The sequence below is a fragment of the Pan paniscus genome, chromosome 8 (assembly GCF_029289425.2).
Source record: "Pan paniscus chromosome 8, NHGRI_mPanPan1-v2.0_pri, whole genome shotgun sequence".
Lineage (NCBI taxonomy): Eukaryota > Metazoa > Chordata > Mammalia > Primates > Hominidae > Pan > Pan paniscus.
Window position 1 is genome coordinate 124,680,554 of NC_073257.2, and position 24,564 is coordinate 124,705,117.

At 48.2% G+C, this 24,564-nt stretch overlaps 1 protein-coding gene across 9 annotated transcripts in view; it reads left to right on the forward strand.

Annotated features, from left to right (window-relative positions):
- VTI1A (vesicle transport through interaction with t-SNAREs 1A) overlaps window positions 1–24,564 on the forward strand; it is a 503,528-nt gene that overhangs the window by 358,226 nt on the left and 120,738 nt on the right. For 2 of the 9 annotated variants that reach the window (XM_003825591.7, XM_003825592.7), the window contains one exon: window positions 10,907–23,338. The exons of 6 other annotated variants lie outside the window; for them this stretch is intronic. In XM_003825591.7, coding sequence (XP_003825639.1) covers window positions 10,907–11,000 — 94 coding nt within the window. In that variant the 3' untranslated portion in view covers window positions 11,001–23,338. Of the gene's footprint in view, window positions 1–10,906; window positions 23,339–24,564 lie in introns of those variants that run through there. One more of the 9 variants, XM_008950921.4, reaches the window with a different exon arrangement.

The following is a 24,564-nucleotide window of genomic DNA, read 5'->3' on the forward strand; positions in this document are numbered from 1 at the left end:
CTCTGACAACCAGTGCCTCTCACCTTTCCTGAAATACCGTCTCCTTTTACAGAATGATTTGCCAGCTGCACACATGTAAAGAGCTTTTCAGAGTGCTTTAAAATCTTTAATGAGCTAATCCTCTCCTCCCTGGGGTGGTTTGTGAGTTGGCTGATTTTGTTGGGGAAGAAACTGAAACCCAAATGTCACGGGGTGACTTGCTCTAGGTCACACCAGGTAAATACCAGATTATGGGCACACAACACATTGTCCCGGCCCTGGCATTACTCTAATTGCGGCCTTTGTCGTGAGGCTTCTGTCATTCATTGATTGCTCATTGTGACACCATAAGTTCCCATAGGGCAGGGACTCTGTGTTTCCTTTGTTCTTCAGAAGGACTTCAGCCAGACCTGCCAGACCTGTCTGTGCAGCTCATGCCTTGTCGAAGACCACCACATAATTCAACCAAGGAGGGCCGCCCTAGGTAGATTATAGATTTTTTTTTTCTTTTTTTTTTTTGAGACAGAGTCCTGCTCTGTCTCCCAGACTGGAATGCAGTCGTGCGATCACAGGTCACTGCAGACTTGAACTCCTGGGCTTAAGCAATCCTCCCGTCTCAGCCTCCAGAGTAGCTGGGACTAAAGGTGTGCCCCACCACACCTGGCTATTTTTTTTTTTTTTTACTTTTTGTAGAGACTTGGGTCTCACCATGTTGCCCAGGCTGGTCTCAAATTCCTGCCCTCAAGCGATCCTCCCACCACAGCCTCCCGAATGTGTGGAGATTACAGTCGTGAGCCACTGTGCCCAGCCAGTAGCTTTTGGCTTTTAGATCACGAGTGGGCAAATCACAGACAGTGGGCTATATCCAGCCTTCCTCCTGTTTTAGCCACGGGCTAATAATAGTTGTACATTTTTAAACGGTTGAAAAAAACTCAAAAGAAGAATTTTTGACATGTGAAAATTATACACATTCAAAATTATACAACTCAGATTCTAGTGTCTGTAAATAAAGATTGTATTGGAACACAGCCATGCTTATTCATTGACATATGTCACTGGCTGCTTTACACTACGAGAACAAAGTTGAGTAGTTGTGACAGACTGCGTAGTCCCCAAAGCCTAAAATGTTTAGTTATGGGTTAAATTGCAGCCTCTCACCTTAATTTATATGTCGAAGTACTAACCTCTGGTACCTCAGAATATGACTTTATTTGGAAATAATGTCTTTGCAAATGCAATTAGTTAAGATGAGGTACGGGAATAGGGTGGGCTCCTAAACCAATGTGACCGGTGTCCTTATTAAAAGGAGAAACTTGAACACAGGCACTCACACAGAGATACCACCTTGTGAAGACAAAGGCAGAGATGAGGGAATGCATCTACAAGCTAAGGGACCCCAAAGATAGCTGACAACCCACCAGAAGCTGGGAGAGAGGCATGGATCAGACTCTGTCACTGCTCTCTCAGGGAACCAACCCTGCCGACACCTTGACCTTGGACTTCTGGCCTCCAGAACTGGGAGACAATAACTTTCTGTTGTTGAAGCCGCCCAGTCTGTGGGACTTTGTTATGCCGGCCCTAGCACACTAATATACTGACTATCTGGCCCTCTGCAGACAGAGCGTGCTGATTCCTGTTGAGCTAAGTATTAAGAAAAATTTAGAAACAGGGCGAAGCGACTCCAGTCCTCACTCAGGACCTAATCTAGATATGCCAGGGCTCAGGGAGTGGCTGTGGCTCCTCAGTTCCTTGCTGGAGAAAGTGCTCATCTCCCTGCCCATCAAAACTCATCCCCACTGTGTCCCAGTCCCTCAGGTCTCTCGGATGACTGACTACACCTAAATTGATGTTAGCCAATGGGGGCTACTAATGGCTGATGATGGCTTGGTAGATTGGCCCAGAGATAGCATCTAGTTTTCTTCCTTTTTTTTTTTATTATTTTATTTTATTTTTGAGACGGAGTCTCACTCTGTCACCCAGGGTGGAGTGCAGTGGCAAGATCTTGGCTCACTGCAACTTCCACCTCCCAAGTTCAAGCGATTCTCCTGCCTCAGACTCCCGAGGAGCTGGGACTACAGGCACTTGCCACCACACCCGGCTAATTTTTGTATTTTTAGTAGAGATGGGATTTTACCATGTTGGCCAGGCTGGTCTCAAACTCCTGACCTCAAGTGATCTGCCCACCTCCGCCTCCCAAAGTGCTGGGATTGCAGGCATGAGCCACCGTGCCCAGCCTTATTTTTTTTATTTTTGAGATAGGGTCTCACTCTGTCACCCAGGCTGGAATGCAGCAGTGCAATCGTGGCTCATTGCGATTTCACCCTCAGGCTTAAGCAATTCTCCTGCCTCAGCCTCCTTAGTAGCTGGGACCACAAGCACATGCCACCACACCTGCCTAATTTTTTTTAATTTTTCACAGAGATGAGGGTCTCTCTATGTTGCCCAGGCTGGTCTCAAACTCCTAAGCTCAAGGGATCCTCCCACCTCAGCCTCCCAAAGTTCTGGGATTTCAGGCATGAGCCAATGTACCTGGCCTTCTTCCTGTTTTAAATGGCCTATTCCAGAGGCAGGAGTTTTGTGGAATGAGTGTTGTGGCACATGCCCCCTCAGTCCCCTTATCTCACATGGCTTCAGGAAACTGCCTGCTCTGCTCATGAATGGAATTCTTATTCTGAGATGTAAGAATCAAAAGCTTCGGAAGACTGTGAGCCCCACAGCTGCATGCAAAGCTTCTGTGAACTCGGCTGGGACTGACCTGTCCTTTGGAGGAGATCTTAGTGTAGATCCACAGTAAATGTGCAGTGCAGCCATGGGGAAGAAGGTGGAGACGTGGAAAACAGTCATCACGAAACCCAAGATAAGATCACCAGCTCCATATGCTGGTCTGGATCCGAGCACTCAGTGTATTCATTTTCCAGGGCTGCTAGGGCTGCCGTAACAACATGGCTTAAATGCACTTATTCTCTCATAGTTGCGAAGACTAGAAGTCCGAAGTTCAGGAGTTGACAGGGCGATGCTCTCTCCAAAAGTGTAAGGGAAGAATTCTTCTTTGCCTCTTGCAGCTTCTGGTGGCCCAACATTCCTTGGCATGTGGCAACATCATTCCAGTCTCTGCCTCCATCTTCACGTGCCCCTCTTTGTCCTCTCTTAAGGACACCAGTCATCAGATTTAGGGCCACCCTAAATCTGGAATGATTTCCTCTCAAGATCCTTAATGAAGTCCAGGTGTGGTGGCTCACACCTGTAATCCCATCACTTTGGGGAGGTCAAGGCAGGAGGATCACCTGAGGTCAGGAGTTCGAAACTAGCCTGGCCAACATGGTAAAACCCCATCTCTACTAAAAACACAAAATTAGCTGGGCGTGGTGGCACACGCCTGTAATCACAGCTACTTGGGAGGCTGAGGCAGGAGAATCACTTGAACCCGGGAGGCGGAGATTGCAGTGAGCTGAGATCGCACCATTACACTCCAGCCTGGGCAACAAGAGTGAAACTCCGTCTCAAAAAAAAATAAAAAATAAAAATAAAAAAGATCTCTAATGAATCACATCCACAAAGACCTTCTTTCCAGGCTGGGCATGGTGGTGGCTCGGCATGGAGCTCATGACTGTAATGCCAGCACTTTGGGAGGCCGAGGCAAGAGGATCTCTTGAGGCCAGGAGATCAAGACCAGCCTGGGAAACATAGTGAGACCCTGTCTTTACAAAAAATTTAAAAATTAGCCAGGTGCGGTGGTGCATGCCTGTAGTCCCAGCTACTTGGGAGGCTGAGGTGGGACGATCACTTGAGTCCAAGCGTTCAAGGCTGCAGTGAGCTGTGATTGCACCACTGCCCTCCAGACTGGGCAATAGGCCAAGTCTCTTAAAAATAAAAAATAAAAAGGACCCTATTTCCAAATAAGATCACATTCTGAGGTTCCAGGTGGAACCTCATGAATTTGCAGGGACACTGTTCAATCCAGTACAATCAGTATGCTTTAAAGTAAGAGGCTGGGCGCAGCGCCTCATGCCTGTAATCCCAGCACTTTGGGAGGCTGAGGTGGGCAGATCACCTGAGGTCAGAAGTTCAAGAACAGCCTGGCAAACATGGTGAAACCTCATCTCTACTAAAAATACAAAAATTAGCTGGGCGTGGTGGCAGCACTTGTAATCTCAGCTACTCAGGAGGCTGAGGCAGGAGAATCACTTGGCCCCGGGAGGTGGAGGTTGCAGTGAGCTGAGATTGCGCCACTGCACTCCAGCCTGGACAACAAAACAAGACTGCATCTCAAAAAAAAAAAAAAAAGAAAGAAAGAAAGCGAGAGAATCCCCAACCATACTTGCTGCAGTCAATGGGGAATTGTTTGGCTCCTGTAACTGGGAAGCTGAAGTGTGACTCTTCAGGTTTCAGGCACACAGCAGGAAGCAGGGGTTCAAATATGTCTTCAGGAATCCGTCTCTTTTTCTTTATCTCTCGGCTCTGCATTCCTCTGGTGTCGGCTTCTTTCAGGCAGCCTCGTCCGGTATGGTAGTAAGAATGGTCCTTGGCAGCTCCAGGTTCTCACTGTCCTGACAGTCAATCTCAGTAAAGACAGTATCTTTTTCTTGATTTTCCAGGAAGAATCCCAAGAGGAATTCCATCTGGCTTGAGTGGCAGACCAATCCTTGAGCAAATGGTAGTGCAAGAGCTAGAGAGCTGTAATTGGCTGGGCCTGCCTGGGTCATATGCCCATCTGTGGAATCAGAGTGGGATCAGCCTCCCTGAATTCTCGCGATGGGGCTGAGGATTCCTCCTAGAGATGCAGGACATAGAAGACCCAAGATGGGCATTATCAGGCAGCATGATAACCACACAGCTCAAGCTCAGAGGCAAACATGTCCCCAGCTCTGAAAATAACCCTTCCAATTAAAGTGAGTGTTTAAGGCAGATGACAATTAACTGTTTCTCCTACTCCTGTTTTCATTTCTTTCTGGTGAATAGTAACATTGAATTGGATATAGAATTTAAAGAGCTTTCCCTTGGCCCATGTTTTGGGAAGTGCCTAGAGAGAAGCAGATCCGGGTTCCTCTGCTCAGAATTTATCCTGTGCTCTCACGGTTGCTAATTGTTACTGTTCTGTCAGACCCCAAAAGTGGGGCATCGTTATTCAGGGCCAGTCGGCCAGGCAGGAAGGCAGGTACAGGATGCTGCTCTGAACCTGTAAAGTGTCTGCCACTCTCCAGCTAATGAACACAGGCTTGTAAAAGAGCTGGGACTCTGCTGGCATCCTTAATGGGACAGTGGCTAACAGCTAAGTCCTAAAGCTGTGCTTATCTACAAGCAGTCCTTAGAAACCAGGAGAGCAGTAACCACGTGACCCTGAGCACGTGTAGGTAGAGTCTCTCATTTCTTCACTCAGCAAGCATGTTTTGAGAACATTTATGCCAAGCTGTGTGTTAGGCATCAGGGATACAAAAGGCAAAAGAAATTCGGACTGTGGAAGGTCCACTTTTTACTGGGGACTGTAGTCAGTGTACTGGAAAGAGAGATGTGTAGGGAGATAGGAGAATACAAGAGGGACATAGCCAGGAAATGCCTCTTGGAAGAGGAGGGAAGAATGCACGTATGCCGTAGATCAAGGACCTGGTTTTGGAATCAGAGTGACTCAACCTAGAAATGCTTTTTGGTCATAAATAACAGAAAACTCGATTCAAACTGACTTTGGAAAATAAAGTCAGTTTATTTTCTCATATAAGTTAAAGTCCAAAGAAAGGGTGGTTTGATTTAAAAAAAAAAAAAAATGTTCACTGTCAGCCTGGCATAGTGGCTCACACTTGTAATCCCAGCACTTTGGGAGGCCGAGGTGGGCAGATCACCTGAGGTCAGAAGTTTGGAACCAGGTTGGCCAATATGGTGAAACCCCATCTCTACTAAAAATACAAAAATTAGCCGGACATGGTGGCAGGTGCCTGTAATCCCAAGTACTTGGGAGGCTGAGGCACGAGAATCACTTGAACCCGGGAGGCAGAGGTTGCAGTGAGCTGAGATCGCACCACTGCACTCCAGCCTGGAGACAGAGAATGACTCCATCTCAAAAAAAAAAAAAATTTAAAGAAATTAAAGTTCTCTGTCTTCAGGACTGGGGTTCTATTTCTCTGCCCACTGTGGGTCAGCTTCTTTCTTAGGTTGGCTTCCCTCAATGAATCAAAAGGGCTGCAGTGGATCCAGCCTGACATCCACACACCAAACTGTCCAGGTGACCCCGCATTTCAAGCAAAGTTGCTGAGATCCACTCTGTTGGATGGACTTAGTCAGAAGCCTGCTCCTGGTCCAGTTACCATGTCCAGGGGCATGGAGTGTACTGACCATCTCAGCCTCAGTCACAGCTGTACCCCTGGAGCTGGGGTAGCATCAGCTGTTTGGAATAGGGAAACGAACGCAGCCACTGTAGATCTGCTGTACACAGGAAGCGGATGCCTGGCTAGGCCTGGTGAGGCCTCATGCATGATATCATCACTCATCAATACACAGGAGCATTGGCTGGAAGAAGCTCCTGATTCTTCAGTGAAAAGTGTCGTGACCAAGAGGTCAGAAGAGGTTCCCAGCTTTTGAAAACCAAGAGGCAAAAACCTGTTCTTCAAGGAAAAAAAAAATCTTATCAGTCTTCATCATACCTTAGCTTCTGAAATACATGAAACCAGAGCCTCTCTTGGCTTGGCCAGATGCCTCGTCTTGTCTGAGAGGCGGACAGTAGCGTTATCACTCAGGGTAAAATAGCTTATGGTATTCGGCAGTGACAACCCCCAGTCCTCAATGGCTTAACGCAAGTCCACTGGGAGTCCAGGTGCATTTTCAGGACAGTGGCCCTTTACATAATGACTGCAGGATCCAAGCAGAAGATGTTACCACCATCCTATAACTTGTACTCTCTGGAACAATACAGCCCCGCCCTCCCCAAATCAAAACCGCAGGAAGAGCCCGCCAGAGAGACAAACACTGGAAGTTAGATGCCTCCAGCTGGCAGTGACACTCAGAACTTTTGCTCTCATTTCTTTAGCCAAAGCTAGTTCCATGACCAAGCCTAACATTAAGGTGAGTGCAGACCGGGCGCGGTGGCTCACGCCTGTAATCCCAGCACTTTGGGAGGCCGAGGCGGGCGGATCACGAGGTCAGGAGATAGAGACCACGGTGAAACCCCGTCTCTACTAAAAATACAAAAAAATTAGCCGGGCGTGGTGGCGGACGCCTGTAGTCCCAGCTACTCGGGAGGCTGAGGCAGGAGAATGGCGTGAGCCCGGGAGGCGGAGCTGGCAGTGAGCCGAGATTGCGCCACTGCACTCCAGCCTGGGCGACAGAGCGAGACTCTGTCTCAAAAAAATAAAAAAAGATGAGTGCAGTCCATGCCTGGAAATAGAGGAGAACTGGCTATTGGAGAACACTCGTAATGCCTGTTCCAGTGGAATTCCTGGGCTCCTCGAGCAAGAGCAGAGAACTGTGCCAGGTGCCGCGCCTGCCCCCTGCACTGGAACCAGCCTTCTGTGATTCCGGCTGCCACACGCAGGAGCTCGTTTCCAGGCTGGGAGGAGACTGGCAATGGAAAGATTAACCGCTCCCTGAGTTCCACATGGGGATCAGTACTTTCAATAGTACTTTGTGAGTTCAGCCTCAAAGTAAATGGTTAATTCATCTTGTATCAACAGCACTGTGATTCATAATGTAAACTTGGAGAATCCTTGATGTTTCAGGCCCACATTCCTTTTATTTTGGCTCTGCATTCTTTTAAAGCCACAGTGTGCTCACTTAATAGAATGCAGCATGCAAATGCACAAGTTTTTGCCTGGAGGCAATTTAGCCTGGCTGTTTCAATGGATGTCTTCTTTCAAGTGTATATTCTTTCTTAAATTATTTACTGGGTAAACACACTTTGCATTTTCAAAAGGGAGATTAAGACGGCTTGCTGCAGACCTAGTTCAGCATAAAGCCCTCCCCTTGCCCAAAGTTAGGAGGAAGTTACTTTGGGCTTCTCCCCAAGTTCCTTCGCCGCCATCTCACTAGCTGGGAACCCCTTGGCCTAGCTGGTTTTTCTGATTGTCTCCGAACTCTGCATTCCTTTCTGCTTTGCCTACAGCAATACAGGCCGGCAGCCCCTGGCTGCGATTGCAACTAAGCTTCCTCACAGATGGGGCCCACCAATGCCAGCCTGTATTTTCCCCTTCCAAACTGGCTCAGTCCTATCCACCCAGATGCCCTGACAGTTCACTTTTCTGGTCCTGAGGGGTATCACATTTGCACAACTCCTTTGAGGTCCAAGGTTGGGTGGATGGCCCAGCCAGTCAAGCTTGCTTAGAAGCTCTCTCTAGTCCATCTCTTTCCCCATCCCCTTCTACTCTTCCTCCCAAATGTCTGCCAGCATTTGGTTTGAAAGCAAATGCCCTTTCCTGCTGACGCCCCGCCCCCACCCAGCACAAAGGAGTTCCTTCTAGCTTCAGGGGGAAGACCAAGTAGTGCTGAGAAGGCGTGATGGTAGGAAGTTTCATCTTTGGCGGGGCTTGCTTCAACTTTGAACTTTAACCTTTTCCATACAGACTTCCTGAGATTTTCCTGCAAATTAATTGCACAGACTTCTTCTCCATTCTCCTTTGAATGGAAGATTACAGTTACCAGAGACTGCATTCTTTCACGATCACTCTTTGGGCAGTTCTCTTTTGAGTACCTGTGTGCCAGCGACTGTGCCATGTGCTGGGGTGGTAGAGGTGAATTCCACATGGTCCCAGTCCACACAGGTTGGGCCCTTGGAAGCAACAGAGCGGGCGGGGGAGGGGAAGCCACCAGGCCCTGTGGGTGCACCAAGGAGGGGGTGAAGCCCAATTAGGAAGGCTAGGGAAGAGCTGAGGATTTAGGGATTCCTGTGTATTCATATTTCTTACCATGCCTCAGATTGAACAAGTAACACCCACAGTTAATCCTTTCTAAATTAGCATCATGGATGCCTTGGGGCCCTCAACCCACAAATAAAATGGTTGTCAACCAAGCTGTACAAGAGACACACTACTGTAGATTACTTAAGGCAGAATTTTAAAGAGTTTTCATGCTTTTAATCTGTTTCACTGCTGAGTTTCAATTTTGCTGATTTCCTTTGCAAGTCTGATGCGGGTGACTGTGGTAAATAGAGATTTTGACAGTGACTTGGGCAAATGGGATGTGTAGGGACCATTCTGAAGGCTTCTGTCCCTTCCAGAGAAAAGGGGGAAAAATCAATTTGGGTTTTAAACAGAGCCACCAAGTAGCACCTATCAGTATTCATAATTAGCCTCACTATAATAAGCCATGAAGTCCTGTTTTTATTTATTTATTTGGGGGACAGAGAATCTTCCTGCCTCTTGAGTAAGTATGGCCTGTTAAGTCTGAATTAGCTGTCATCACAGAAGAATTAATGTCGGAGTGCAGACTTTCTAGTGGGGAAGGGAAGAACTAAACGAGACAGATCTTAGCCGAGCCTTGAGTGATAAATGAGGACCAAGTGGACCATTCATCTCCTGCGAGGAGAGTGGACAGAGGCACTAAGGCAGTTTTGCGGAAGACGTGTCAGCAAATGTGATCATTTTGTTACCTGTCAGGAGGAGAGAGAGCTCGTCCTTTTAGGGGGCCACAAGGGAGTGGGTTGGTCTGATAAGACAGTTTCCATTCAACCGTTTAGGTTTGGAGAAGAAGGGGATGGGTGAGGAGGAATCTGACTAAAACTACAACCTGATGTCATCCTTCCAGGAAATAAACTCATCTAGGAAGTAGAAAAGGCTGCAAATACCCTGCAAAGATTTTTTTGTGTGTGAAGATACAAAGTAGGGGTGTGGGACCTCTGTTCCGTGGGGAGCCCAGCTTCATCTCCCCAGCTCCTCCCCATGGAAGACCCATGTCCAGTGTTTGGTGACTGGAGTAGGGCAGCAGGCCTTTTGCTGCTTGGTATTTGGAGGAGGGTTGGATGGGGTTTGCCGTGGGGTTTTAAGCTGGACAGATAGCTGGCTAGACTGCCAGCCAGCTCATGTCTCTATTTCCGTGCAGCTCTGTGAGAGCGAGCGTGGGCACGGCTGTTTGACCTAGGTTCCCTTTGAAACTCTCAACAAAGCATTCTGATGTTCGACCTCTTTTCTCCGAATGAGGTAACAAATTATGAAACAACCTCATCAGAAGCTCTCTGCAGGCATCTGGGAGCGTGTGTCTCCACTCTGGTCCCCCTTCTGAGTTGCTGGTTCCCCATCAGCGTGCAGCCCAGCCAGAACCCAGGGAGGTAGAATCCCTGGAGGTAAAGGCCCAGCAACAGACGCACAACAGGCACCTTGAGTACATTGTATATTTCTCATTTCCATCTTTTTTGCTATGGAGCAAATGTAACGTTTCCTCCTAGCGTAACGGAGCGTGAGCCACACTGACAGATGACGGTTTCACAGCCTAAGCTGCACATTTGACACTTGTTTCCTAATCCCATCCTTTTCTTCCTTAGTCTCTGTTTTACTTTTCCCCAGGTATTTTTGTGCAGGTAAGTACATTACTGACATGTGTTTCCTTGGAGTCTTTTACTTTAACAGGAAACACTGCAAAAAATGAGGCTTGTCTCGCCTTTTAAATTAAAAAGAGAAGCTCGCAAGGGGCCCTTGATCACTTAAAGAGGCTACATGATTTTCTGAGCCTAGAAAGCCATTTGATTCGCCTTAGCTTTGCAGTAAGCATTTCTCGGAGGGCAGCGTGACAATCGTGTGGAGTCTTTCGTTTCCTCGTGGATCGTTTGTAGAACCAGAAAGCTGCGTGATGTCTCTTTTGCACGCGCGCGCGCGCACACACACACACACACACACACGCTCCCCACCCCCACCTGCAAAGCTGCTGTTTGATTAGCCAACCTGGCCTCGGACGGCGTTTGTGGGAAGGCCTTCCACTTATCTGTGTGTGTTTTTTCTCCTTTGCTGTCTCCTAGAATCATCCAGAACCGCATCCTGCTCGTCATCCTAGGGATCATCGTGGTCATCACCATCCTGATGGCGATCACTTTTTCTGTCAGAAGACACTGATGTATCTGCTCTCCCTTGATAAACAGCAACAACAGCTTGTTCTGAGTAATTAAGACAAAATGGTCACATGAATCATTCTGTTGCGCTGACAGGCCCCGGGTGACCCTCTCTCTCCCTCACCGCCGTTGGGCTGAAGTGCAAAGAGTGTAAAAATATTTTCTATTCCTGTTTGCATGTGGGTTGGTTTCCTTTTCGAGGTTTGTCTTCACCAAGATTCGTTTTTTAGAGGGGAAGGTGAATGTTTATTTACCTTTTTGCTAATGTCATCAACTAGCCAAAATAGCCCCAGTGACACTCCTAGCCCTCTGGACATGTCAAGGGCCGTGGTTTGGGAGAGGACATGATGAGTCAGTCACGAGAGCTTCTGTTTGTCACCCGCCTCTTGTTGCTGAAAAGCTCTTCTGTGATGTCTGAGGATTAAAATGCAGCAAAAAGCAGGGGATGGAGTCAGTGACCCAGTCCAGCAAGCCAGCCCTGTTCCTACACAGGCCTCATGAATATAGTCATCAACCTGCCTGAGTGCTTTCATTGTAAAGGTCGGTATTTAATGTCGGTTGTACAGGAAATTGACTTAGCACTTTCCCTGTTTTTCTATTGCATAATTTTTTTTTTAAACCCAAAAATATTTTTTTTGCTGAGCCTGCCCAGTATTCACTGTTCACAACTTTGATTACTGGCTACAAGAAATATTTTCTTGCCTTCCCCAAATCCCATACTCCCCAGAATCTGCTGGCAAAGTGAGCCCTGGTACGGGATTTAATTGTGACCTCGTCTTCCCTGACCTGTGTAAGCATCTCTGTATCCTTTCGGTTTTGATATCTGCACTGCCAAAAGCAGTCCTCATACATACAAAAGGTCTGACAAGGTTCTCTCCACATACATTCCAGTATGTAAAGAGACCATGAATATTTCAGTAAGAGCAAGAACATGACTCCATCAGTGTGAAATTTCAAATGTGATTATAAATATGGGAGAGTCCTATAGGAGGGTCCACCAGAGATAAACTTCACGGAAAACGTTCCCTAACCTCCTTTAAAAGAATAGAGGATGGCAGATTGTTACAAAAGGAACGGCTTGGGTTTTTAACTAACAAATGTTAGCAAGCCTTTCCTGAATTCACTGTGTATTCAAACTTCTAATATGCTTTGTGATTTTTTTCTTTCATTTCTTTCTGTCTGAGGTAACCAGGAATTGCGTTCAAAATGAGCTCATTTGTGATCAGGCTTAAAAGTTGCCCAAGCTGAGGTCGTTTCCCCCCAGTCACAAAGCAGAATGTTTTTCTCAAGACTTCATAGGCACTTACTGGTCCATACTATCTTTGGAATATAATTAGAAGCTTTGAATCCTTGAAAAGCAAACCTGTTCTCTTCATCAAAAATGCTAACCACCTGTGCCCGTGGATCAAGATCACCTGGATGTAGTGCTTGATATTTTTCCCAACTCAGAAGAAAACCATTATGGTTTAGAGAGGAAATGCAGAATGGCAGAATCCACCAGAGAAATTGCACTTATCGAAACAGGCCAAGGCCTGCATGTGTTCAGATAAATCATTTAGTATTGTGTAAATAAAGCTGCAGCCTTTACTTCGGAGGGATGGTGTGGGATTTTGGCCGAGGGAAGCAGGACAGAGAAGGAGCAGAAAGCTATGCTAATTTTCCTGTCAGCTTAAGGGATCCGTCTCAGCAAGAATCTTGTATTCTGATAACGGAATGCTGTACATGCTGACCACATCTAAGAACCATTAAAAAGCAAGGAAACAAACAAACAACCCTTTTCTCATTCCGACACACGAATAGTCATCAAGTATGACACCAGCCCCTCTGGTGGCTTCCTTCAAAACTCTTGATCTTAGCTAAAGTGTATAACCAGTTACCAGCTGCACTTCACACGGCCATCCCGTCCACAATGCAGCAGACTCTTCCCAAGGCCACCTAGCAAGCAAGGTTGATTGGATCATCTAAACTGGCCGCCTCCTGAATATTTCACTGAATCCTGGCGTTCATGTTGAAGTAGATAAAATGAGAAAGGAGGAGGGCATTGCTCACCTCTCAATAGCTGTTTTCGTTCAAGTTCTATGTCTTTATCAGCTCTTGCCTGTGATTTTACCCCAATTCAACCTTGGGAGTGGGAAGAATATGAACAGATAACCCTTGGCCTAATAGCTCCATCAAACCTCCTTGAGAGCAACCACCTAGGCCAGGCTAGTGAGTGCTTTGTGAGGAAGCTGGTCAGAAGGTTCCCTCAACTCCTTCCTGGTCCTCCTGGACACTGCAGAAAAGACTTAGGGGATCCCCAGCAGAGGCCAATTGCTCTCCTTCCTTCCCTGCCCCACCAGGAAAGGAATAACGTCCACAAACTTGAAGCAGATAGTGAAGTAGATCTGTGAGAGGTTCTAGGTACTTAGTGTGTAGACTTTGACGAATATTTCTCAAGTTGGGAGCCCTTGTTAAAAATGATGTTTAAGGGAGTGGTTGGGGGGAAGATGAAGGCATGGAGGAGGAAGAGGAGAAGGAAGCCCTTGCCATGTAAAATTCATGCAGACTAAACTGTTTCCCTGACAGAATAAATAAAGTGGATGCTACCCCACTCCAGAATCAAAAGCAATTTAATTAAAGTCTCTTAACTTGTAAAGAGTTTTAAATGATCCATGTTGAAGGCGAATGCCTGCAAATGCAGTGGGCCTGACGTCAGCTGCCGGGCCTGGGCTGGGAGGCCATTTGCTATTCTGTTTAAGGCAGGCTGGATTGTCTTATTTTGGAACCAGCTTGGTGGGGGGTTTGCTTTGCTACTGCTTCTGAGCCCTGAGCTTCAAAGGCTGAAATTAATGGTGAACAAAATTGTGCGGCTCTGGCCATCCCATGCGGGGCAAGCCCATTGAGGGTTATCATTAAGTAAAGAAATAAAGAGGGGGAAAAAAGCCTGCCTGTTCCAAAAACCTCATCAGATAATGACCTCAGTGATTGGGTTTTCATTACCAAACAGCATCCAGAGATTATCAACCCATAGAAGAAGGGAGGGGGAAAAAAAAGAAAGAAAGGAAAAGCAACTGTCTTTCTCTCCCTCTCTTTCTCCTTTTTTTTTTGCACATCTTTTCTTTAAAACTGTCAGATCATTTCAGTATTTCAAATCCGAGGAAAACAGCCTGCCTGCTGCTGTATTTGAAGTTGTAATGGTGTCAAAAAGTCACGACTGACTGACAGCCGTCAGTCCCAGAGGGGCTCATTAAATCATAAAAACTTGACAAGGAAATAATTGCGCATTGCCAGCAACTTGGCGCCTGTTTAGACGTTTTTATTTTCTTTCATTATTAGTCCCCACCATTACGTTCATTAACAAATTGCATTAAACAACTGTTAAGGGCTAATGATTTGTTTATCACTTTTTTTTATTATTATTATTTAAACATTAGCTGTGTCATGTGGTACCCCAGCAGCCTCTTGCCATCATCTGACTGAATATTTTTCCACTCCGAGCTCTGGGTACTGTTGGAATATGAAATAGATTATTCATTACTCTCCTCTTTGCCACTGATTTGGTTTCATGTAGCGTCTTCCACAGAGAAAGATGAAAACTTGTCAAAAATAGGTTATATCTTATTCGAAGGGGCAACAATAGCAGCAGGTACAGGCACACTTTAATATTTAATTAAGGTTGATGTTAACCCCTTTAAATGACTTTAGCTGTAAGTTATATTCAAATGCAGAAGAGAAAAATAATTGTTCTTAATTTGCAACCTGTTCAGCAGGCGTTCTTCATGGAGTGAGCTGGAAATTTAGGGCAGAATTTTTAAATAATGAAATTTCCCATCGTAAATATTAATAGCAGTTTGTCTACGTAGTGGAGAATTAACTAGAAGTGATGATTTCCTCATCCCTTTGGTTTGAACTGCTAGCCTAGTGAGGCACTCCATGCTTGGGAGTGGAGGTGGCTTTCCTGGGAGAAACGTGTGTGTGGAGGGGAAGTTCAGAGCCAAGTTCTGTTGGTTGGTTGTGGTCAGCGCTGGTTTCAGAGGAACCACCGTGAGTCCCTGGTCTCCAAGCCACTTGCCTTCCCCTTTGGCTGGGTGTGTGGTTGCAGGGATGTGGGCAGGCAGGAGAGCCAGTAGAGACATCTTAAAGGAAGATGTGTGTCTGGTTGGCTGGTTTGGGGAGGGTCTAATTGGGGGTATGTCTTGGGCATCTCCGTGCCGTCAACTGGAGCTCATTACAAACAGCGCTTCCCTAATATGCAACAGGGAGACACTTTGCCGAGATGGGCCTTCTGTCCTTTTTCCTTTCTGTGACTTGCTATTGGTGAATGGCTCTTCTTTTCCATGGACCATGAGCTTGAAGGGCCAGGGAGGACAAAGCCCCATCGTCCTCAACCTAAATCGGAAGTCAGTGGCCTTCTCCATGCTATGGCTGCTGTCTATGTCTGCTCAGCCTGTTTGTTTGATGAGTTTATATAACCATGGAAGCCACCCTCAGAGGCCTGGTTCATTGACACTTCAGGGCAGGGGTGTTGGGTCAATATCAGGGAATGGGAAGTTCCTTTCTCCCATCCCCAGAGGGACCAGGCCCCTTATGTAGCTCCACCATGGGTGTGAGGGGAAGAGATGGTGCATGTTCCTTGCTCAGTGTAGCATCTCTCAGCATCACCCACCCAAGGACAGATGGTCCTGCAGGAGCCATGGCGTAGGAGGTACCTGCCTGGCAGGCACGAGCCAGGTGGGACCTGGCCTCAAGCCTCTTTGGTTACTGTGGGCATAGGAACAGCAGACATGCCAGGCTTTGGAGGATCTCAAGCCTCCATTTCAATCCAGGATAAATTAGCCACATGACAATCTGTCCCCCTTGGGATGGCCTTCACACCTCAACAGAAAAGGTACCGAGAGCCATTTTTCCAAAAGGAAGAAAGGAAGGAAGGCTGGCTCTGTGAAGAGCTATCCTCAGTCCAACTCCCAGTGACCCTGGTTGAGGGTCTGCCTGAGACTAGCTCAAACTCGACCTCACCCTATGCTGTAACTCTCTAACTCTAAACTAGCCCCCAGGAGATATTCTGGTGGCTTCACTTTGCCTGTGACCCATCAGACTCAGACCAGTGGCACCTGCCAGAGGCTGGCCACATAATGTCAGCAGTCAGGTGGCTCTCAGACCAGATGCCAGTCTTTGTTAAACAGGGCAGGTGACTGCGTGGACAGCTCAGAAAAGCTCCTGAAGCCACAAGTATTGCACCCAAGATGGATGAGAGCAGCCAGGCCCAGGCAGCAAGAGTGTGTCACTGGAGCCAAGACTTCCTGAAATGAGTGACTGAGCCAGGGTTAGTGTCCTGTTGTGGAGGAGGGCAGATGCAGGGAGTGCCGAGTGAGTTCCCATCTCTATTGGGATTCCAGCGCAGTAACAAGGAGCCAGCTTACCAGAGGCGAGCAGGGCAAAAGCAAGATGGCAGGATGGGGCACAATGTGTTGGGGGTTGGGTAGCAGAGGGTGGACAGGTGAGGGATGGAGGGTTTTTCCAGCACCAGGGGATAGCAAGGGCAAGTAGGCCCCCCTGAGCTCATCACTGCCCTTCTTCAGGAGGAGCTAAAGAGGGGGAAAGACAGGGTGCATCTCTCCAGGGCCCCCTGCCCCAGTCACACACCCCTGTGGCCATAGCTCCTGGGCTCCTAGTGTGCCATGGGGAAAGCACTTCCTCATCCGGAATCGCTCGTTACACGTGCTACATGAAGAACTCAGACATCACAGAGGGGGCAATTGCCAGGAAGCAGAGCTCTGGACTGTGATTCCGTGAACTCGTGCACCCCCTCCTTCCCTTCATCCAAACAAGGCCCTTTGGCGTGAATAATAGCTCAGCGGCTCCGAAGCCGTATTGATCGGCTGCACACCCGGCTCCGCCGAGAGCTGCCAGGGCTTTTCCTGGGGGCAGGACCAGCACCGCTCAGCACAGCCGCCTCTCCCCCTCCCACTTCCCCGGCCTCCCCCAGGTGTGTTCAGGAGGGGACAATACCTGGGGGAGCCCAGGCCCTCTCCAGCTCAGTACCACTTCGTTACCTCAACTTTGCTGTTTTCCACTTATTTTGCCAGGGAAAGCACCTAAGTTAGAGAGAAATGTTTTTTCATGACGAGGCCCCACAGAGTTGAGAATGAACACATCCTCCCGCTCCAGTTTCTCCCCAGAATGTTCTGCCAAGGACCCAGGCCATAGAGGCATCCTGGGCTGACACCTGTGGGGGCCCTATTATACCCCCAGCGCTGACAAGCACTTCGGCATCCTGTACCACATTTTCGCGTTACTCTCCCCTGTCTCATCCCATCAGAAAAGAGGAGCCGAGAACATGGCTAGGACTCACCACCTCCTTGGGGGATGGGGACTGTTGCAAAATTCAACAGACGTGCATCGGCCACGGGCTGGGAGACCAGCAGAGACCAAAGCCTGCCAGCCCCACTCCCTGAGCCTCTGACCAGACTGTCCCTTCCCGTGTTTGCACCTCTTCTGGACACAGGAAGTGGTCAAGGCCTTGACCCTTTGAGGGATGCCAGGCCCCTGCGCAGTGACACCCTTGCGGTGGTGGATGCCTGAAACCCCACCCCTAGAGAGGCCGTCCTGTGGTTTCTGCCCTGGAACACTGGAAAAATGCAGATTCATTTTTCCCTAGACAGCTTCAGTCCTACCAGCCACAGATCCCTCTAAGTGAGTTGTCTGACCCTTTCCTGGGGGCAGATTTTGGGTTTGGGGGAGGACAGACCCACTACATGAGGGAGCCTGAGTGGTCTTTGGGAGAAGGGTTAGAAGGAAAGAGGGGCTTGGTTCCCTAGGACCAGCTCCCTGGAGGTTGCCCCGTATCAGCTGCCTTTAGCCTTGCCCTAAAACCCACTCCCTGGCCAGGCCCCCGTTCTTCTAAGGATTGCGTTCTGGCTTAGGGCTGCATGCAGGCAAACATGGGAGCCTGAGAATGGGCTCTGCCAAGGAGCAGTAATGAGTTGAGGGTCTCCTGACAGGTCCCACAGCCGTGCCCTGGCTGAGAAGGATCGAGAAAGAGCAGGGAGGCTGGGTTGGAGTTTGGACAGCTAACCCTGGGGGCAGGAAAATTGTGTCCCTCCTCTGGCCCTCCTGAGGCTGAAGGAAGTCCAAATCCGCTGTGGTGTACAATTTGGCATTTGGGGAAGGACCCAAAACGGATTCTTTCCTGCCCTGAGCAGACCTTCCCCACACTGCCACATCCAGGGGTCTTGGCACAGAGGGGACACTGTGGCCGTCAGAGACTCTCCGCTCAATTTCCATCTTCTCTCATTCATCCACACCCACCCTTCCAGAGCTCTACACTGCATTTCTAAAGAAAGGGAGAAACTCGAGTGAGAACTAGACGGCTTCACTGAGCTCATTATTATCCCCGACAAGACTTCTAAATAATCTAGCCTTTCCCTGTTTGAAGCATGAGAGGTGTAAGCAGATTTATTCATTCATTCATTCAATGAATATTTATTGAGCATCTACTATGTTCCAGGCCCCGAAGACACATGGTGAAGAAGATAGATAAGAAAAGAAAGAAGGTAGTCTCACAGCACTGGAAGTCAGAAAACTATTTTCCTTCCCAGAATCCTGACTCACTCCAATCCCGGGCAAGGTCATTCTCAGGGTCTCAGAATCACATGGCGATGCCTGTGCCTCTGCCACCTTCTACGCTGCCCCCTGAGATGAATGCCCCATCACTGTGAATTACTAGGCAAAATCCTCTCCGAGTGGACAATGCTGTATGTTCATTCCTCCTTGCAATCCCCGTGACTGCATTAGCAAAGGAGCCCCGCTGAGGCTGAGCAGGGCTGACACTTGCCTGCAGGTGGGCAGGTCCCCATCAGCACTGGCCCTACTTCCAGGACTGGCCTAGGAGAGGCCGGGGATAGGAATGGGGACCGTTTAGATCGGGGCCGACTTGGAGGATTTTTTCCTCCTGCTTATTAAATGTTGAAGGTTTGACTTGGCAGGCAATCAGGAGCCCAAAATATCATAAAAGGGAAAAAGTTGCCGAGTGGCTAAGAGGTGCACCACGGGAGTGTCACTGGGCCCGCCGGCGAGGTGAATTGCTAAGCAGAGAGCAGTGAACGGGGAGGAAATGGAGCAGCAGACATTTTCAAAGGCTTCTCTCCCCTTCTTCTCCTCTCTCTGTCCCCCATGCGGAAAGGGGAAAATAGAAGTAGAATCCAGATTGGGGCGCGTGGCTGATTTGGTCCTCCTCCCGCACCATCCTCCCCCAGACAGCAGAGAAACTTTGATGTCTGGGTGCATGGCATTCAGGGACAGAGGAGCCTGGGCATCCCAGCAAATGCAGCCGCATGTTCCGCCTCTGGACGGCCTCTCTGAACTCCTTTGTGAGGGGAGATGAAGCCCACAGAGCTGGAAAGAGCAGCGTTTTGAAATGAGGAAGTGTGGATCGGCATTCCTTGAGCTCAGTGCTAGCCACCTTGGCGATGGGGTGAGCCAACCAGGAGCTCAGATTTATAAAACTTTTGAGCTTTGTGGGCCCTAGGGGGCCACTGTGGCCTACCTGCTGATTTTCAGATGGGGAAATGGGGGCTCAGAGAGGGGACAAGATTGCTTAATGGCACCTAGCAAATTGGTAACAGGTCAGGAGTAGATTCCATGCCTTCAGCCTCTGGTGAGACGTCTTTCCTCTGCACCAGGAAGTGGAACTTCAAACAGCACCAGGGGTTGGAACTTTTGTTTCAAATCCTCTCTGCCTCATCCCCACCCACTGCCCAGCAACTCAAGGCTGGGTCTTTCGCCCCCTCAGGCTCAGAAGGGCTGTGGCCCAGCCACAGAGCCAGGGGGCCTCCTCAGTAGTATTGGCCTTCACACTCTTGGTGCTAAAGTTCTCCAGTTACTTTTTTGTTAAACCAACATGTACAGAAAAACTCAGTTTTCGGCTGGGCACAGTGGCTCACACCTGTAATCCCAGCACTTTGGGAGGCCGAGGCAGGCAGATCACTTGAGGTCAGGAGTTCGAGACCAGCCTGGCCAACATGGTGAAACCCTGTCTCTACAAAAATACAAAAATTAGCTGGGCATGGAGGCGCGTGCCTGTAGTCCCTGCTAGTCAAGAGGGTGAGGCAGGAGAATCGCTTGAACCTGGGAAGCCGAAGTAGCAGTGAGCCGAGATCGCGCCACTGCACTCCAGCCTGGGTGATAGAGCTGGAGGGAAACCGTGATACCACTTCTGGGTCCAGATGGCTGTGGCTGGAATGCGGCCACAGCCAGGAACAGCGTGGTACGGATACCAGTGGGGCTCTGGTCTTTTCCCAGAGGCTGGCACCTTTCATGCCGAGTTGGGCCTCAGGTCTCCGGGCTCTAGGCCCTGCTGTGCCAGTGGCCTGATGTGTGGCCTTATATGCCAGTCACACCCTGCTCCAGACCTCGGTTTCCTCATCCACAAAATGGGAAAGCTGGGCTAGAAAATCTCTCAGGAAGGTAGGTCTCTGCTAGCTCCCAGCCTTCCATGGCAGTGCAAAGGGAACCTTCCCAACAAAGTAAGAGCCAAAGGCTAAGATGGCAGTCTGTGGTTTGTAGAACCTTCTAGAAGACCACGAGACTTGGTAAGCTGAGCTTCTAAGTGGTCCAGGATGCAGGGCTGGTGTCACAGGTGTGTGACCAGTAGAGCTACACAGGGCTTTGTGCCCAGAAGGGCCCCACGCTTGGGAAATAAGGCTCTGCAGTCACTGTCTTCAAATTCTTAATAATTTTATCTTTGTCACTGTGTTTTGTAAGTGAGGTCCAGTGGGACAGTGGACTGTGAACTGGGGGCATGGAGCCTCCCATCTCCCTGCGTCCAGGATCTGCTTCTCAGCTGCTTGCTCCTCTGCCCCCACAGCTCCAGCTCCAGCTCCTCTCAGCTTCTACCTCCCTGCCTCCCACCCAGCAACCACTGCCAACCTGCCCCCAACCTGGGCACAGGCACACCCTGTGGGGGAGGGGGGCAAGCACACCCCACAGCATCTCAGAGTGGGGCATGGTGGCAGCAGTCCCCATCCCGTGCTGGCAGCCCAGGGCACATTTCGTGTGGGACTCTGCGGGGGTGAGCCTCTAGCCCCCCCAGATCCAGTACCTCGTGTGTCCTGGTACAAAATTTGTAGTGCCCCTGGGGGCTGCCCATCTGCTGTGGGTTGGGGCAGGGGCCTGTGGGAGGATGCCTGACTCAACCTCCTGCCCTAGGCCTGGGGCACAACATGTGGGCCCAGCAGCTCACAGGAAAGGGAGCTAGAAGATGGGTTCAAGTGTTTGTGTGTTCCCCAAGTCACCAGGGTGCCTGTGGGGGTCTGCACTCCCCCAGGAGAACCCTCATGTCTAGGGAGCACCCCATGGGGTCATCTCCATGCCTGAGAGGACCCTCTCTTCCTTCTTTCAACCTTCCGGAGCCCAGCTTGTCTCTTCCGGCCAGGTCAAGGTATCCTCCTGAGAGAACCGTGAAATACAGTGTGCCGCTTTGATAATTCCACCTGCATGTTCAATATTCGGATATTTCCAGTTAAAACTGGCATTGCACAATATAAAAAGGAATGGCAAAAGTCATGCTAATAATTTAAAATTTTGACTTTACTTAGAATGGTATTAACTAGCAAATTTAAAACACCATGACAAATTGAAAGTGAGACTGGGGAAGAAAGCAAAAAGCATGTTTTCTGACTGTTTGAACAAGGGGCCCCACATTTTCATTTTGTAGTGGGTCCTGAAAATTATGTAGCCAGTCCTTCCTGGTGAGCCACCTACCCTCTTGGGCATTTAGTTGTCTATCAGTAAACTAGATCATTAACACTGCGCCTGCCCCTCCTGCTCACGGGCACGTTAGGAGCATGCGCTTGGATAAAATCCAAGACAGAGATTTAGAAACCAGTGTGTGGTGCCAGCTCTCAGCCTTGGAACCACAAGCCCATTTTTCTTAAAAAGGGATCTGGACTGGCATCCAAAGAGATTTCAGTCCCCTCATGTAGGTTTAACCACCATGGGCAAGGCAGTCTCTCTCCCAGGTATTCCTCTCCCTAGGTGCTCTGCTCTAGAAATGAAGTCTAAAAGCAGCCCCATCAATACAGAGCAGAGTTAGAACTACGCGGAGAGATTTAGTCTGGAATCCCAGCAAGTTGTGAAATGGAAAGACTAGTCGGCCAGAGAGCTGAGGTCTCACGGTGTGCAAAGACCAGTCCTCAATATCTGCACCCATCCATTTGAGTTTCAGGTGAAGCCTAGGATTTGGGAGCTCAATACAAAGATGCCAGCACGAAGGAGGGTGGGTGCCAACTAGGTTTGGATTTAGAGACATCCTCCTTTTGGGAAAGGAAAAAATCCTGATTCCACTTAGGTTTCCAGGAAGAAGGCATCCCCATTTCAGAACAGTTTTCTAAGCCACCCTCATGGAGGTTTCACCTGCAGCTTTCAGTCTGCTTTGTCTGATGTTTGAGGATGCAACTGCCCAAAAATGGGTCTAAAGTAGCATCCCGTCACGTTCTGTAAAAAGTAATACTGCTTTAAGGTAACACTTATGGAATGAATGAATGCATGAATGAATGAGTCAGTTTGGATCAAGTTGCCTCAAATAGAGTCTAAATATAAGATTTCATACTCGATAGTGTCATTTCAGGATCAGGAAAAATTAGGTGACTCCCATTTGGTTTCTACAGCTTTTCCCCAATATCATGTTAAAGTTTTGGCTTTTATCTTATTTCACTTATTTCATTTTGAGTCATGTCTTCTGGCTCCAGCTCAGCTTCCTAGAGATAATTCATTAGGCCCGAGAGCTGCTCCAGAGTGGGATTAGAACCCGTGTAGTACATAGTCACATTAAACTGAGATCGGCTAATTAATCGCTCTTCTCCGTGTAACTGAGCGATCGCGCTCCTTCCCCGAGGAATTGCAATTTCACGGTTCCTAATGATGGTGCGATTACATTATGTGGATCACTTAGGCTGTGGGTGTCAGGAGCGGTACTTGGAGCCTCTCTCGGTGGGGATGGGAGAAGTCACTTCTAAAACCGGGGAGATGGAGGAAAGCAGTATGAATGTCTGTTACGAATTTTTGTTAACGTGCTGCTGTTTCCTACATCTCATTCAGGCATTAGTTTCAAGTTCCATTTTCCCCCAGCACCGTGTGGCACCTTCCCCAGAACCCTCACATTTTTTTTCTAATATTCACGGGGTTATTGTTTGTAAAAAATCTATTTATTTGCCTTATTCCATCGAGTAATTTATTTTCATGAGATTTCTTGGAAATGTGGCTCTACATATCGTTAGTACAAGTAATACATTTTGATTGTTGTTTCCTGGAATAACTTGTATTATTTGATGAGTTAAATAAAATGCCTAATTCCAAAGTCGGCTATTCCCATCTTTTCCATTTGAATTCTTTCACTTACTTCCGTTTCCTTTCTAATTGAAGGTTAGTTCAAAATCTTCAGTTCAGTGCTCTGCTACAGTTTTTGGACTGTGAATTAGACGCTGTTATTTTTTCAAATGATGAAACTTGGAAAGATAATATTCAAGGTTGTTTTTGAATGCAGGTTTTTATTTTTCTTTAATTTCCCAAAAATACGGCATTACAGAGCAATCACAGACTTGGATCTGAGCTCTCATTCTCTCACTGGTGAGCCTGGATAACCTACCGATCTCTTCACTGAGCCTCAGTTTCCTCTACTGTAAAGCAGAGAAAATAGCACTCCACGCAAGGACTGATATGAAGATTCAATTAGGTCGCCGTGGAAAACACCCCCAGGCATGTGACAAACCATCACACTCATCATGACTAAATGTGTTGCTCAGTAACATGGCAGACAAATATTGCTTGGGGGGTTGTTGGTGTTTAGGGTTTTTTGTGTATGTGCAGATTCCTCATGATTCTGGGCTTCAGATACCTAAAGAATGCCTTAATTCCATACTGTAGCTCCAGTGGCACAGTCAGTTAGCACACGGTATGTGGAAGAACACCTTAATGGTAGAAAGATATTTATTTCTCCATTATTTAAAAAATTCATTTTAAAAATGTTTTAAAATTATTATTATTATTATTATTATTATTATTATTATTTTGAGATGGAGTCTCGCTCTGTTGCCCTGGCTGGAGTGCAGAGGCGCGATCTCAGCTCACTGCAAGCTCCACCTCCTGGGTTCATGCAATTCTCCTGCCTCAGCCTCCCGAGTAGCTGGGACTACAGGTGCCCGCCACCATGCCCGGCTAATTTTTTGTATTTTTGGTAGAGACGGGATTTCACCGTGTTAGCCAGGATGGTCTCGATCTCCTGACCTCATGATCAACCCGCCTCAGCCTCCCAAAGTTCTGGGATTACAGGCATGAGCCACCGCACCCAGCCTAAAATTATTTTTTAACAATAAATAGAGCTGGGCATGGTGTCTCATGCCTGTAATCCCAGCACTTTGGGAAGCTGAGGTGGGAGGATTGCTTGAGCCCAGGAGTTCAAGACCAACTTGAGCAACATAGTGAGACCCGGGTCTCAAAAAAGAAAAAAAAAAACAAAACCACACACACATAACAATAAATATTAGACATGGCACCAGGATCATGAAGGCAACATTTGAACCACAAAACTGAGT